Raw genomic sequence first — 12,987 nt, 5'->3', positions numbered from 1 at the left:
ATTTCCAGACAGCACTTTAAATGTGCAACAAAGCGAGTTTAAGAAACCTGTCTAAGCACACATTTAACTCCCCCCCCCCCGGTGCTTTTCTGGAGGGGTGTCTCCTGGTACCTTCTGGGAGGGCACCCAGACACCCAACACCTCCTCCCCAAAGAAGACCTTAAAATACAAAATAACTTCCCCAGCCACCATTAAGTTCCTGCTAGAGTCCTCCTGGCATGAAGAAATGATGCACGGGGGGGGGGGGGGGGGGGGGGAGAGGATTTTTTTTCCTGCCCCCTTCCTCTGCTGGCATATGATTTCTACATGCCAGGAGGACTCTGACAGGACTTTAATGGTGGCCGGGTAAGTTTTTTGTATTTAAGGCCTTTTGGGAGGGTTGGAGAGAGGGTTGGTCCTTCTGAGTTTTCTGGGCTCATACAGCCTGAAATGCTCAAGAGGGATGTGTGGATTGGTGGGCCTGGGGATCACGTGACATGGTCCCTGGGCCCAATTCACACTGGGCCCAATACACGCTGGGTCCAACCCAGGCTGGGAACATATCTGGAAAGACCTGGATCTTATCAAAGATCCAGGTCTTAAAATGTATCAACTTAATTTGGAACTTGCTTTGTCTTGAATTAATTCAATTTGACTAGAGGCATCGTTTGGATGCCTCCAGTAAAAGCATGCAAGCTCGCACATTTTGGGCCCTGACAGGATGGGCCCAGGGTCTTAGGATAGTGAGTTAGGTCCAGTCTATCTGAAAGATCTGTTCTCCCTATTTGAGCATGCCTAGGTGTTAAGATCTTTGTGGGAAGACTTTTCTTCAGCCCTACCTCTATCACAAGGATGTTTAATGAAGACTTGGAAGGAACCTTCGTGCTGGCCCCTCTCAAGCTTTGGAACTCCTTCCCATGGAAGATTTGGTTGGCCCCTTCCATGCTCTAGTTTTGCCAGTGGGCAAAGACCTTTGCCTCTTAATTCATTGTGGCAAAATGGTCTTTTAATGAAATGTACTAATACTTTATCTTTTCTACAATGTTTAAAACCTTTTTAAACTGAGTGTTTTGATATAATTGTATATTTAATTATTTTTAAATGTTTGTTTTTATACAGTTTTTAATTGTATGTTAATTTAATTTGTTGTGTGTTATCCTTGAGTCCTGCGCCATGAGAAATGTGGGATAAAAATAAAATAATAAATTATTTATACTACAGGAAGGCCAATGAAGTTGTTCTACCTGTAACATGATGGGATGAGCATTAACTGACAGTGTGTAGAGAAGGCGCAGTTTATCCCGGTCTGTGAAATGGTCCATGAAAATGCTCCCTGCATCTGGTACTTCAGCATATCGGCGCACTATTCGGTCTAGGAGTCGCTGAGATGGACAACGGAGCATTGGTGTATGCAGACCCTGGAAAGGAGTTGGAAGGAGAAAGGAACACATTTTTCTATGCAATGAACATAGTAGACCTAATATGATGAGTTTGTTATATGCCTCCTCTTGTAGTAACTGCAAAAATTACATTTGTGGACCACCTTGCCAGAATTCCCAAGGCTGAATCTCAGAGATTCTGGACAATGGAGTCCAAAAAAGCAACATTTCCAAACTCTGCATAATTGCATGACTCCCTCAACTGCTATTGAAGAAGCACCTACAGCAGGAGCCTTTGGTCCTCCAAATAGTTTAGTCTACAGCTCCCACAAATCTTCACCATTGGTCAACTGGCTTGAGCTTCTCCGAGTTGTAGGATATATCAATTGGAGAGTAAACTATTCTCCAACCCTATAGTGTAGGCTAGATCTAGGATTACATGATTCTACTATTATTTATTTATTTATTTATTTGCCATACTTGTACCCTGCCCTTCTCTATCCTGACAGGGGGACTCAAGGCAGCTTACAATGGCACAACGTTGTGCTTCAACACAATCATCTAAACATTTAAATGATTGTGCATGTCAACGACTTAAATCCAGACATAGTTTTCTAAGAGCTACAGAAACACTCGCTGGAACACCTCAGCAAGCGAGAGTCCAAAAGTGGCAGGCTCAAACCCAGAACCTCAACCAATGGCTGATACCAAATGAGAAACTCCCCCCTGGGCACACAGAGGACTGGGCGACTTGGAAGGCGCTGAACAGACTGCGCTCTGGCACCACAAGATGCAGAGCCAACCTTCAGAAATGGGGCTACAAAGTGGAATCCTCGACATGCGAGTGCGGAGAGGAGCAAACCACTGACCACCTGCTGCAATGCAACCTGAGCCCAGCCACATGCACCATGGAGGACCTTCTTGCAGCAACACCAGAAGCACTCCAAGTGGCCAGATACTGGTCAAAGGACGTTTAATCGACTACCAAACTCACACATTTTGTATTTTCTCTGTTTGTTTGCTTTGTTCTGTTAGAAATGTAATATAATTGACTGGCTGCCCTGACACAAAAAATAAATAAATAAAAAATCTAAACATTTCAAAAATTGCAACATATTAAACAGATTTAAATCAGATTTTAAAAGTTAAAAACTTAGAAAGCATGCCATCCAAATTCATGTTCTGAGTCCGTTCTAAGGTCAATTGCACAAGCCTTTGAATCAAAAATACTGTATTGCCTTAGTTTCCAAAGGCCTGCTCACAGAGCCAGGTTTTGACTCTTTTCCTATAGGCTAATAGGAAGGGAGTTTCATAACCGAGGGGCCACCACTGAGAAGGCCTTGTCTCTTGTCCCTACCAGCCGCACTTGTGAGCTCCCCTGGCCACCACCAAAACCTGTGTTTCCAGGCTCAGTGATGAGTCCAGGATCACCCCCAAGCTGCGAACCTGTGCCTTCAGGGGGAGTGTAACCCCATCCAACATAGGCTGTAACACTATGCCCTGTTCGGCCTTTCAACTGACCAGGAGGACCTCTGTCTTGTCTGAATTCAATTTCAATGTGTTTGCTCTCATCCAGATTGTTACAGCTGCCAAGCACCAGGACCCAAACAGCCTCTTTAGTAGCTATATTGTTTTAATTAAAATGTCAGCTGAAAAAAGGTATATGGCAATACAAACATAAACATATTTATAAGCTATTAATATACTTATGACTACATTTGACATAACATTGATAATGCATAGGCTTTTATCAGAGTCAGGCAGAAATTAAATGGTAAGTCTGGGGCAACATAATATAAAATGTATTAATGTTGTGAGTGGGATGTGTTGCTCAAAGGGACTAAATGTGGTACACTTTTGGATGATAGATGAAACCACCCTTAAGGATTTGCTAGGCCTGAGACATCATTTTAAAAATATAAAGACACAGTCTTTTTAAGAACCTTGACTTCAATCCAGATTAAGTGTGTTGAATATATCTGCCTCTGCAATCACAACCAGATTTACTGAATTGGTATTGGGAATTAGTGGAACCTCCATATGATGCCCTTTTACTTCCATTGTCACCATCATTGCCCAGGTTGCCTCCAGAAAATGGAAATTGGGATCCAATGGGGAACCAGTGGTGTTCCATGTAAAAATTTGCTACTTCCATCATCGGTAATCAGGCTGCCTGGGTTTGATGGGAATTGAAGTCCAATAGCATCTGGAGATTCATAGATTCCTCAGCAATTATTTAAATCATGATTAATATAAATTGAATCATTGGAGTTAGTCTAAATATTAACATGCAGTAAAGTGGAGTTTTCGTTGGAATAAACATGGATAGATTGCTGCTGTTTGAATATCATCCAGTGTTTTGTAGTACAACATTTGTTGATTATTTCAGAATAAATTTAACACTCTCAGTACAGCCCATTCTCTGGAACATGTTTGAAGCTTTTCCTTTTAAGGACAAATAATAAGACAGGCTGTTTATTTTTTTTAAAAGAAATATTATTCCACTAGAAACACAAAAGTAGATATTCAAAGGTTATGGGAAAGTGTAGATAGAAAATTTTTCTCTGTATAAAAGAAAACAAGTCAACTCTTCTTTTTTTGTAGGCAGCATAATAAAGAAAACATTATCAGTATTCTTATTGGAAAACGCAAATGAAAAGTCTGAAATGGAAATCTGCAATATGTCACAGGAACGAAACAGTAACAAAATAGGTTTCCATTGCAAAGATTGCTTCCACAATGTAACACTTTTGTAGGGAAAGTAAATGATTAGACATGATGGCTAAATTGAATCTCTGTGCTTGAAGGCAATTCACCATAGAGCACAAGTTTGGGAGGCGGCAGGAGCAACCACACCAAGGGAAAGGCTTTCATGCCATCTTTGTGGCCTTCTCTCGGGGAGATATAGTGGATTATAAAGAAATTATTATTATTATTATTATTATTATTATTATTATTATTATTCTGACACTAAACCACAGTAAAAGGTAAAGGTAGGCCCCTGACATTAAGTCCAGTCATGTCTGACTCTGGGGTGTGGTGCTCATCTTCATTTCTAAGCCGAAGAGCCAGCGTTGTCCGTAGACACCTCCAAGGTCATGTGGCCGACATGACTGCATGGAGAGCCGTTACCTTCCCGCCGGAGCGGTACCTATTGATCTACTCACATTTGCATGTTTTCGAACTGCTAGGTTGGCAGAAGCTAGGGCTGACAGCGGAAGCTCACGCCGCTCCCTGGAATCGAACCTTTGACCTTTCGATCAACAAGCTCAGCAGCTCAGTGCTTTAACCCACTGCATCACCGGGGGTATGTCACAGCAAATGAGATCTATATGCTGGATTTCATATCACAAAATCACAAGTTGAACACTTCCCAAGCGTCTAGGACTGTGTGATGTATTTTCGGATGATGCGAGCAGATCCAAGTAAGGTGGCCTTTTGCAGTTGACAGATCATGATTTTGTCAATGTTCATTGTTTCCAAATGCCATCTGAGATCTTTTGGCACGGCACCCAGTGTGCCAATGACCACTGGGACCACCTGTACTGGTTTATACTAGAGCCTTTGCAGTTTGATTTTGAGGTCCTGATAACAGCTGAGTTTTTCCTGTTGTTTTTCCTCAATGCGACTGTCACCTAGTATGGCAACATCAATAATCCAAACTTTTTTTCTTTTCCACAATCGTGATGTCTGGCGTATTGTGTTCCAAAACTTTGTCAGTCTGGATTTGAAAGTCTCACAGTATTTTTGCATGTTCATTTTCCACTACCTTTGCAGGTTTATGACCCCACCAATTCTTTACTGCTGGCAGGTGGTACTTGTGACATAAGTTCCAATGAATCATTTGGGCCACAGAGTTGTGCCTTTGTTTGTAGTCTATTTTCTTGCAACAGCTGAGGATATGATTGGAGAGGGGGGTAGAGTTACTAAATGAACTCACATTGCACAGTCTGCATTGTTGCTGTTGTTATTGTTGTTGTTGTTGTTGTTATTATTATTATTATTATTATTATTATTATTATTATTTGACACACAACAAGATGAGTCCACAGCAGGCAAGATCACTCTGCTGGCTGTTGTATTGGATCACACGTCGGACACTTTCCAAGTGTCTAGGACAGTGTGATGTATTGGCAAATAACGCATGCAGATCCAAGTGGGGTGGCCTTTTGCAGCTGGCAGATGGTAATTTTGTCAGCACCGATTGTGTTTAAGTGCAGGTCAAGGTCTTTAGGCACTACATCCAGTGTGTTGATCACCACTGGGACCACCTTTACTGGCTTGTGCCAGAGTCTTTGTCATAATAATAATAATATTAATAATAATAATAATAGTTATTAATTATTATTATTATTATTTATTATTATTATTTGAAACACGACAAGATCAGTACACAACAAACAAGACCACTATGCTGGTTGTTGTATTGGATCATACATCAGACACTTCCCTAGTGTCTAGGACTGTGTGATGTATCGGCGAATAATGCGTGCAGATCCCAGTAGGGTGGCCTATTGCAGCAGACAGATGGTAATTTTGTCAGCGCCGATTGTGTTTATGTGCAGATCAAGTTCTTTAGGCACTGCACCCAGTGTGCCGATCACCACTGGGAATATCTTTACTGGCTTGTGCCAGAGTCTTTGCAGTTTGATTTTTAAATCCTCATATCCTGTAAGCTTTTCCAGTTGTTTTCATCAATCCTTCTGTCACCTGGGATTGCAACATCGACAATCCCTCCTCCTCCTTCTTGGACCATTTGGCTAACATTTGTGTAACTAGGTGATGGACCAAGATTCTTTCATGATCCAACAGAGTTGAAGTTATTCAGTATAATGATGCGTGGATCAGGGACAGTGAGACTTTTCTTTGGCTCCAGTTGCCACCCTTTCACCCAACCTTCACTTCCCTCCCTCCCTCCCTCTGACACACACATACACACAACCTTTCCTTCTCCACTATCAACTACCTGGTCTTCACCTTCTTCCTCCTCCACATATGCATACCCCCCAATATTTCACAGGTAAAAACTGGGACATGTGAGGACAAGCAACAACAAGAAGAATAACAAAATCAGCCCTGGCAACAGTGTACACACAGAGAAATGTAAAGGAAGGAATAATTCAAATACAAAACTATGCAATACTGCCTCCTCTTCACTCCCCGTGTTGAATTAATTGAATGCAAACTATTTTTTGCACGTTGCACTCAGTCTGCAGCACTTGAAGTAAGCTGAGAAACAAAGGCAATGGGAAAAAGAGAGAGAAGCAATGGATTGGCACTACCAAATCGGGAGCACATGGGCTACTATTGAGGAAGGAACAGGTTATTGTTTCCCCTGGTCTGAATTGACTGCTTGCACTGGATTGGTGGGGGGGCTTTTTTAATTAGGTCCAGGACTGACATTTGCCAGTCTCTGAGGCAGAAGTGACAAGATTACTGTGCAATGCTACTCTTGGGCTCTCACTGCAGTTAAGTCTCCAACCATCCTCAACAAAGAGGGAGGTGTCTCCTGTGTACTTACAATACAAGAAAGAACTCTTGTCTGTTTGAGGCAAGTGTGAATGTTGCAATTGGCCCAGCTTTCACATTTGCCTCAAACAGACAGGAGTTCTTTCTTGCATTGTAAGTACACAGGAGACAGTGCGAATGTTGCAATTGGCCCAGCTCCCTTTATTGGTAGAAAGATTCCAACTGCGCCACCTGAAAATTGGCTTAGGTGTGGAGAGATCGTCCCTGTCAGCTGCAGTGAGAGCAGAGATGGGAGTACCCCCAATTTCCACCGTAATCCTGAAGAGGCAGATCAATTGGTGGTACAAAATAAGACAAATGCAACCACACAGACTCCCAGCCATATGCCTTCTTGAACAAGAAAACCACAAAGAGTGGTCATCTTGGCTTAGCAGATTTGGTCACACAGTCAATAGGTTAGGTTTTGCCCCCCACGAGTTAATAAATTTTGGGGCTAATGTATGCTCAGTTGTATATCAAAGAGCCCTTGACATTGCTGCACAAAATGATCTAATGATCATAGCGCAAGCTAGAGCCACTCCATACCTGGCCAAATTTAAATGTAACGTGGGCATGGAACCTTACCTCTCTTTTATACTCCCACTATATATTTGAAAACGTTTTACCTGGGCTAGATTTGAGCAGCTCGACATTAAGTCCAAGTTGGGACGACATCAGAATATTCCCTATATGAAAGAGAACCTGTGGGTGCCGTGAGGTAGATGCAGAAGTGGAGGACTCAGAACATTTTTTCTTAAAATGTCCCTACTACAATAGGATCCGGTCTTACTACCTAGAGCCTCTGCTGGAGAACCATACTCATTTAGAGAATAAGGAGAAACTGCACATCCTCCTACAGGGTTCAGATAAAAACTCTATTTTAAAATTGACCCTTTTTACGCAAAAAGCACTGGCCATCTGCAAGAAGATGGAAGCAGAGAGAGGTGACCTTGCTGCCATCAACAAAATTCAAACTTAAAAACTCAATATGGACATGCCACTAGTTTTACCTACCCGCGCCCCTGCTCAAACCCGACTTTAAGGAATGAATCAATTTTTAATCTTTTAATCTTGTAGTTGCACTATCATTTAGGAGTGGGTTGACAGGCCAGTAGGCCGGGATGCCTTGTATTCATATATGGTTTTACTGTATGTATGGGCAAGTGTGTATGTTTTTGTATGTTTTGCATGTTTTGATATGGTCAAAATTGACTAATCAATAAAGAATTGTAAATTGGCCCAGCTTGGTTAACATTTAATAGCCTCGCAGCTTCAAAGCTTGGCTGTCTGCTGCCTGGGGGTTCTTTTGTTGGGAGGTGATAGTTGGCCCCAATTGATTCTTGTCTGGAATTCCTCTGCTTTTTGAGTGTTGGTTTTTATTTTCTGTTCTGATTTTAGAGTTTTTTAAATACTTGTAGCCAGATTTTGTTCATTTTCATGGTTTTTTCCTTTCTGTTGAAATTGCCCACATGCTTGTGGTTTTCAATGGCTTCTCTGTGTAGTCTGACATGGTGGTTGTTAGAGTGGTCCAGCATTTTTGTCCAGCAAAACTCTAAAATCAGGACAGTAAATAAAGAACAACACTCCAAAACAGGGGAATTTGAGAGAGGAAACAATCAAGGCCAGGTAACACCTCCCAACAAAGGATTCCCCCAGGCAGGAAGCAGCCAGGCTTTGAAGCTGCAAGGCTCTTCAATGCTAATCAAGGTGGCCAATTGCAACATTCACACTTGCCTCCAATGGACAAGAGTTTTTTCCCACACCCTGGACATTCCACAGATATATAAACCACACTTGCCTAATTTCCAACAGACCTCACAACTTCTGAAGATGCCTGTTATCGATGTGGGTGAAATGTCAGGAGAGAATGCTTCTGAAAAATTGCCATACAGTCTGGAAAACTCACAGCAACCCAATACATGTAAGAAAAGATGCAGGACCCTGGAAAAATAGATTCAGGACCTTGTTCCCTTGGGACCAGACCGAATGATACCCGCTTCTTGCATATAAACTTAAGAGTGAAATCTAGGTTGTCTCTGGGGAAGGTGAGGGTTTCAGTCCCAAGCAACTGCAGTTTGCAATGAAGATTTTTCTTGTGTCAGATGAAGTAATCATTGTGGCAGTTCTGCTCAATTGATAGCTGGGTCAGGCAGGGCAGGCTGTGCAAAGTGAAAAACATTATTTCATGGTCTGTCATTTTGATTCGAGTATGTTAAAGTTTGTCATAATTCTTTGCACTATAAAAGAAAATTACTTGAGCCCAATAACTTCTGTCAAGTCTCCTACATATCTCCAGACTACACAGGAGAAGAACCAGCCGTCAAGGGAGTACAAGTGCTTTGATGCAGCAATGAGAGTGAGTGCTTGAAAAAAAAATCCACTCACTTGACTCTTCTACCTGCAATTGCCTAGCCTGGCAACAAGAGAGGATAATCATGTCCAGTGGTTGCTTCAGTCTTCATTTTACACTGCTTGTAACAATCCAGTGGAATTGACTAACTTTGATCATAAACTACAGAAATTTAAACCTTTGAATTTTGTATGTTCCTTGGATTGGATTTATTTATCGTGTCATCAGCAACCATTGTTTTACAATTCTAACAGAGCAAAACAAACACAGAGATTAAAAAGAAAAAGAAAAAAAAGAAAAAAAAGGGGAAAAAAACCACACAGATTTTGCAAATTTGGTATTTGGTTAAATGTCCTTTGACCAGTATCTGGCCACTTGGAGTGCCTCTGGGGTTGCCGCAAGAAGGTCCTCCATCGTGCATGTGGCAGGGCTCAGGGTGCATTGCAGCAGGTGGTCAGTGGTTTGTTCTTCTCCGCACTCGCATGCCGAGGATTCCACCCTGTAGCCCCATTTCTTAAGATTGGCTCTGCATCTCGTGGTGCCAGAGCGCAATCTGTTCAGCGCCTTCCAAGTCGCCCAGTCTTCTGAGTGCCCAGGGGGGAGTCTCTCATCTGGTATCACCCATGAATTGAGGTGCTGGGTTTGGGCCTGCCACTTTTGGACTCTCGCTTGCTGGGGTGTTCCAGCGAGTGTCTCTGTAGTTCTAAGAAAACTATGTCTTGATTTAAGTCGTTGACGTGCTGGCTGATACCCAAACAGGGGATGAGCTGGAGATGTCTCTGCCTTGGTCCTTTCACTATTGGCTGCTACTTCCCGGCGGATGTCAGGTGGTGCAATACCGGCTAAGCAGTGTAATTTCTCCAGTGGTGTGGGTCGCAGACACCCCGTGATAATGCGGCATGTCTCATTAAGAGTCACATCCACTGTTTTAGTGTGATGAGATGTGTTCCACACTGGGCATGCATACTCAGCAGCAGAGTAGCATAGCGCAAGGGCAGATGTCTTCACTGTGTCTGGTTGTGATCCCCAGGTTGTGCCAGTCAGCTTTCGTATGATGTTGTTTCTAGCGCCCACTTTTTGTTTGATGTTCAGGCAGTGCTTCTTGTAGGTCAGAGCACGGTCCAAAGTGACTCCCAGGTATTTGGGTGCGCTGCAATGCTCCAGTGGGATTCCTTCCCAGGTAATCCTCAGAGCTCGGGATGCTTGTCTGTTCTTAAGGTGAAAGGCGCATGTCTGTGTTTTAGATGGATTAGGGATCAGATGGTTTTCCCTGTAATAGGCAGTAAGAGCACCTAGAGCTTCGGAGAGCTTCTGTTCTACCATCTCAAAGCTCCCTGCTTGAGCAGTAATGGCACGATCGTCAGCATAGATGAAACTCTCTGTCCCTTCTGGCAGTGGCTGGTCATTTGTGTAGATGTTGAACATGGATGGAGCAAGCACGCTCCCCTGAGGCAGGCCGTTCTTCTGTTTCCGCCATCTGCTTCTCTGGCCCTGGAACTCAACAAAAAAGCTCCTGTTTTGTAGCAGGTTTCCTATCAGGCGGGTGAGGTGGTAGTCCTTTGTGATATTATACATTTTTCTCAGGAGGAGGCGGTGGTTCACAGTATCATAGGCTGCTGACAAGTCTATGAAGACAGCTCCTGTGATCTGCTGCCTTTCAAAGCCATCTTCTATGTGCTGGGTCAGGTTCAGCACTTGCGATGTGCAGCTTTTGCCTTTTCTGAAGCCAGCTTGCTGTGGGATCAGACAGGGGTCTATATTTTCCATAATTCTATGCAAAATAAGTCTCTCCAGAACTTTGTAGAGGTGGCACAACAGGGAGATTGGTCTGTAGCTTTTTGGGTCATTACGGTCTTTGCCTGGCTTCAAGATGGCGATGACTCTTGCTTTCCTCCAAATTTTGGGGATCTGACAGGATGCAGTGCAGTTGTTCATCAGCTCCAGCAGCCAGCGCCTTGCTTTTGGACCAAAGTTCTTGATTTGTTCCATCCGTAGATCATCCAAGCCAGCTGCTTTGCCATTCTTACATTTGTTGAGAGCCATGTCCAATTCAGTAGATGTAAAGGGTTCATGGAGGTTGTTGTTCTCAATCTCTGGTTGTCTGGCTATTGGTTTCTTTCCTACTTTGGTGGCAAGGTTGGGTTTCCCATTCTTCAAGAGTTGGTGTGCTATCTGATCTGCCTTTATGTTGGCATGGGTATTAGTTTGTGAGGGATCGTTGCTCAGCCGTCTCAGCAGCCTCCACGCCTTCTGGCTGCTCCTGCCCATGTCGACCCAGAAGCAACCGGAGACGACTTGGATTGGATGAATGAGGTTAACTTTTGTTACATTTGGAATGGCAAAGTGTGTGTGTGTGTTGGGGAGGGGGTAGAATTACTAAATGAACTCACATTTTACTTAGCTTCTATGATATCTTACATTTTATCTAAGAAGAGTCAAACTCATAAAGAGTAACAGAGCTGGATTGTATTAGGCTGTGTGTCTGTGTAAAATCTGAAAATTTGCTGGGAACAAGAAGTCGTGGGATGAAACAAACCCATTAGGATCAAGGGGTAAGTCAGAACCGAAGAAAAGGCCAGGGTGTAAGGTTGATGAGCAAACCAGAATTACGAGAACAAGGGAGCTGGATTATGGACTAAATTAGAACTAGAACTGTCAGACAACCATATAGTACAGGAACATACCATGGCTCAGAAAGACCCTCTAAGCCACATAAATCTCCCCTGGAATAGGAAGTGGAACTTATTCTTGGGCATACATGCAGAACATGTATGAACTCAAAAAGCACGTTCTGCCTAGGATATCATGAAGTACAGCTTACCTGTCCAAATGCATCTACCTCTGTGAACCATCAGGGAGGTTAAGATCTTCTGGGGAGGCCCTGCTCTCAATCCCGCCTCCTTTACATTGGGGATGAGAGACAGGGCCTTCTCAGTGGTGGCCCCTCAGCTCTGTAACTCCCTCCCCAGTGAAATTAGATCAGTGCCCTCCCTCTTGGCCTTCAGAAAGAATTAAAGACATGGTTATGGGACCAGACCTTTGGGCAGCAAATTAATATGGTACAAGAAATGAATAGGAAGTACGTTTAATTGACAATTGGAATGGCTTTGGATTACAATTTTGGATTATATGATTTTAATGTTTATATTAGGATGTTTTAATTCTATGTTTTAATGTCAAAATGTTGTTTATGTTTCATGTTTAATATGATTTTAATGGTTTTAATTTACAGTTATACGTCATCGTTTAGATTTTATGCTTTGGTTCTATATGTATGTTGGCATTGAAGCTTGCCATTATTTGATGTTCACCACTTTGAGTCCTCCCTGGGGTGAGAAAAGTGGTATATAATAATTCCTGTATCTACGGGGAATATATTCTTTGCCTATAAAATTAATAGGCTTGACATAAACCTAAAAGCAACTTGAAGGCGCGCACACACACATACATAAACAAGTATTTTAATTTAAATTCGATCAAATAATTAAATAAATAAAGTGGTCCAACATAATAGTATCTTAACCAGGAAAATAGGTACAATATTAACCCAAGAAACAAGGAAAAATGGGTGTTGGTAACAAAGCTGTTCTTCTTTGAGATGAATATTTATTGTTATGCAGTCACAGCACATGAAGAGGAGGAGGGCGTGGAGAGAAGTAGGAGAAACAAAACATTGTGCAGAAATCTACCTATCTATAGATAGATATAAATTGCCAAACCTCACCCAATGTGTGTCCCCCTGTTCTGTCTATTTGTTTAATTTCTAGAGCC

General features: G+C 42.5%; 1 protein-coding gene across 4 annotated transcripts in view; it reads right to left on the bottom strand.

Moving 5' to 3' along the window:
• The window catches only part of DIPK2B (divergent protein kinase domain 2B), a 45,302-nt gene that overhangs the window by 13,706 nt on the left and 18,609 nt on the right, over nucleotides 1-12,987 (bottom strand). For 3 of the 4 annotated variants that reach the window (XM_060770243.2, XM_060770239.2, XM_060770242.2), the window contains exon 3: nucleotides 1,224-1,397. The exons of the other annotated variant lie outside the window; for it this stretch is intronic. In XM_060770243.2, coding sequence (XP_060626226.2) covers nucleotides 1,224-1,382 — 159 coding nt within the window. In that variant the 5' untranslated portion in view covers nucleotides 1,383-1,397. The remainder of the gene's footprint in view (nucleotides 1-1,223; nucleotides 1,398-12,987) is intronic. 4 annotated transcript variants of the gene reach the window in all.

The sequence above is a fragment of the Anolis sagrei genome, chromosome 3 (assembly GCF_037176765.1).
Source record: "Anolis sagrei isolate rAnoSag1 chromosome 3, rAnoSag1.mat, whole genome shotgun sequence".
Classification (NCBI taxonomy): Eukaryota; Metazoa; Chordata; class Lepidosauria; order Squamata; family Dactyloidae; genus Anolis; species Anolis sagrei.
This window is presented reverse-complemented; position numbering and strand designations above follow the sequence as displayed.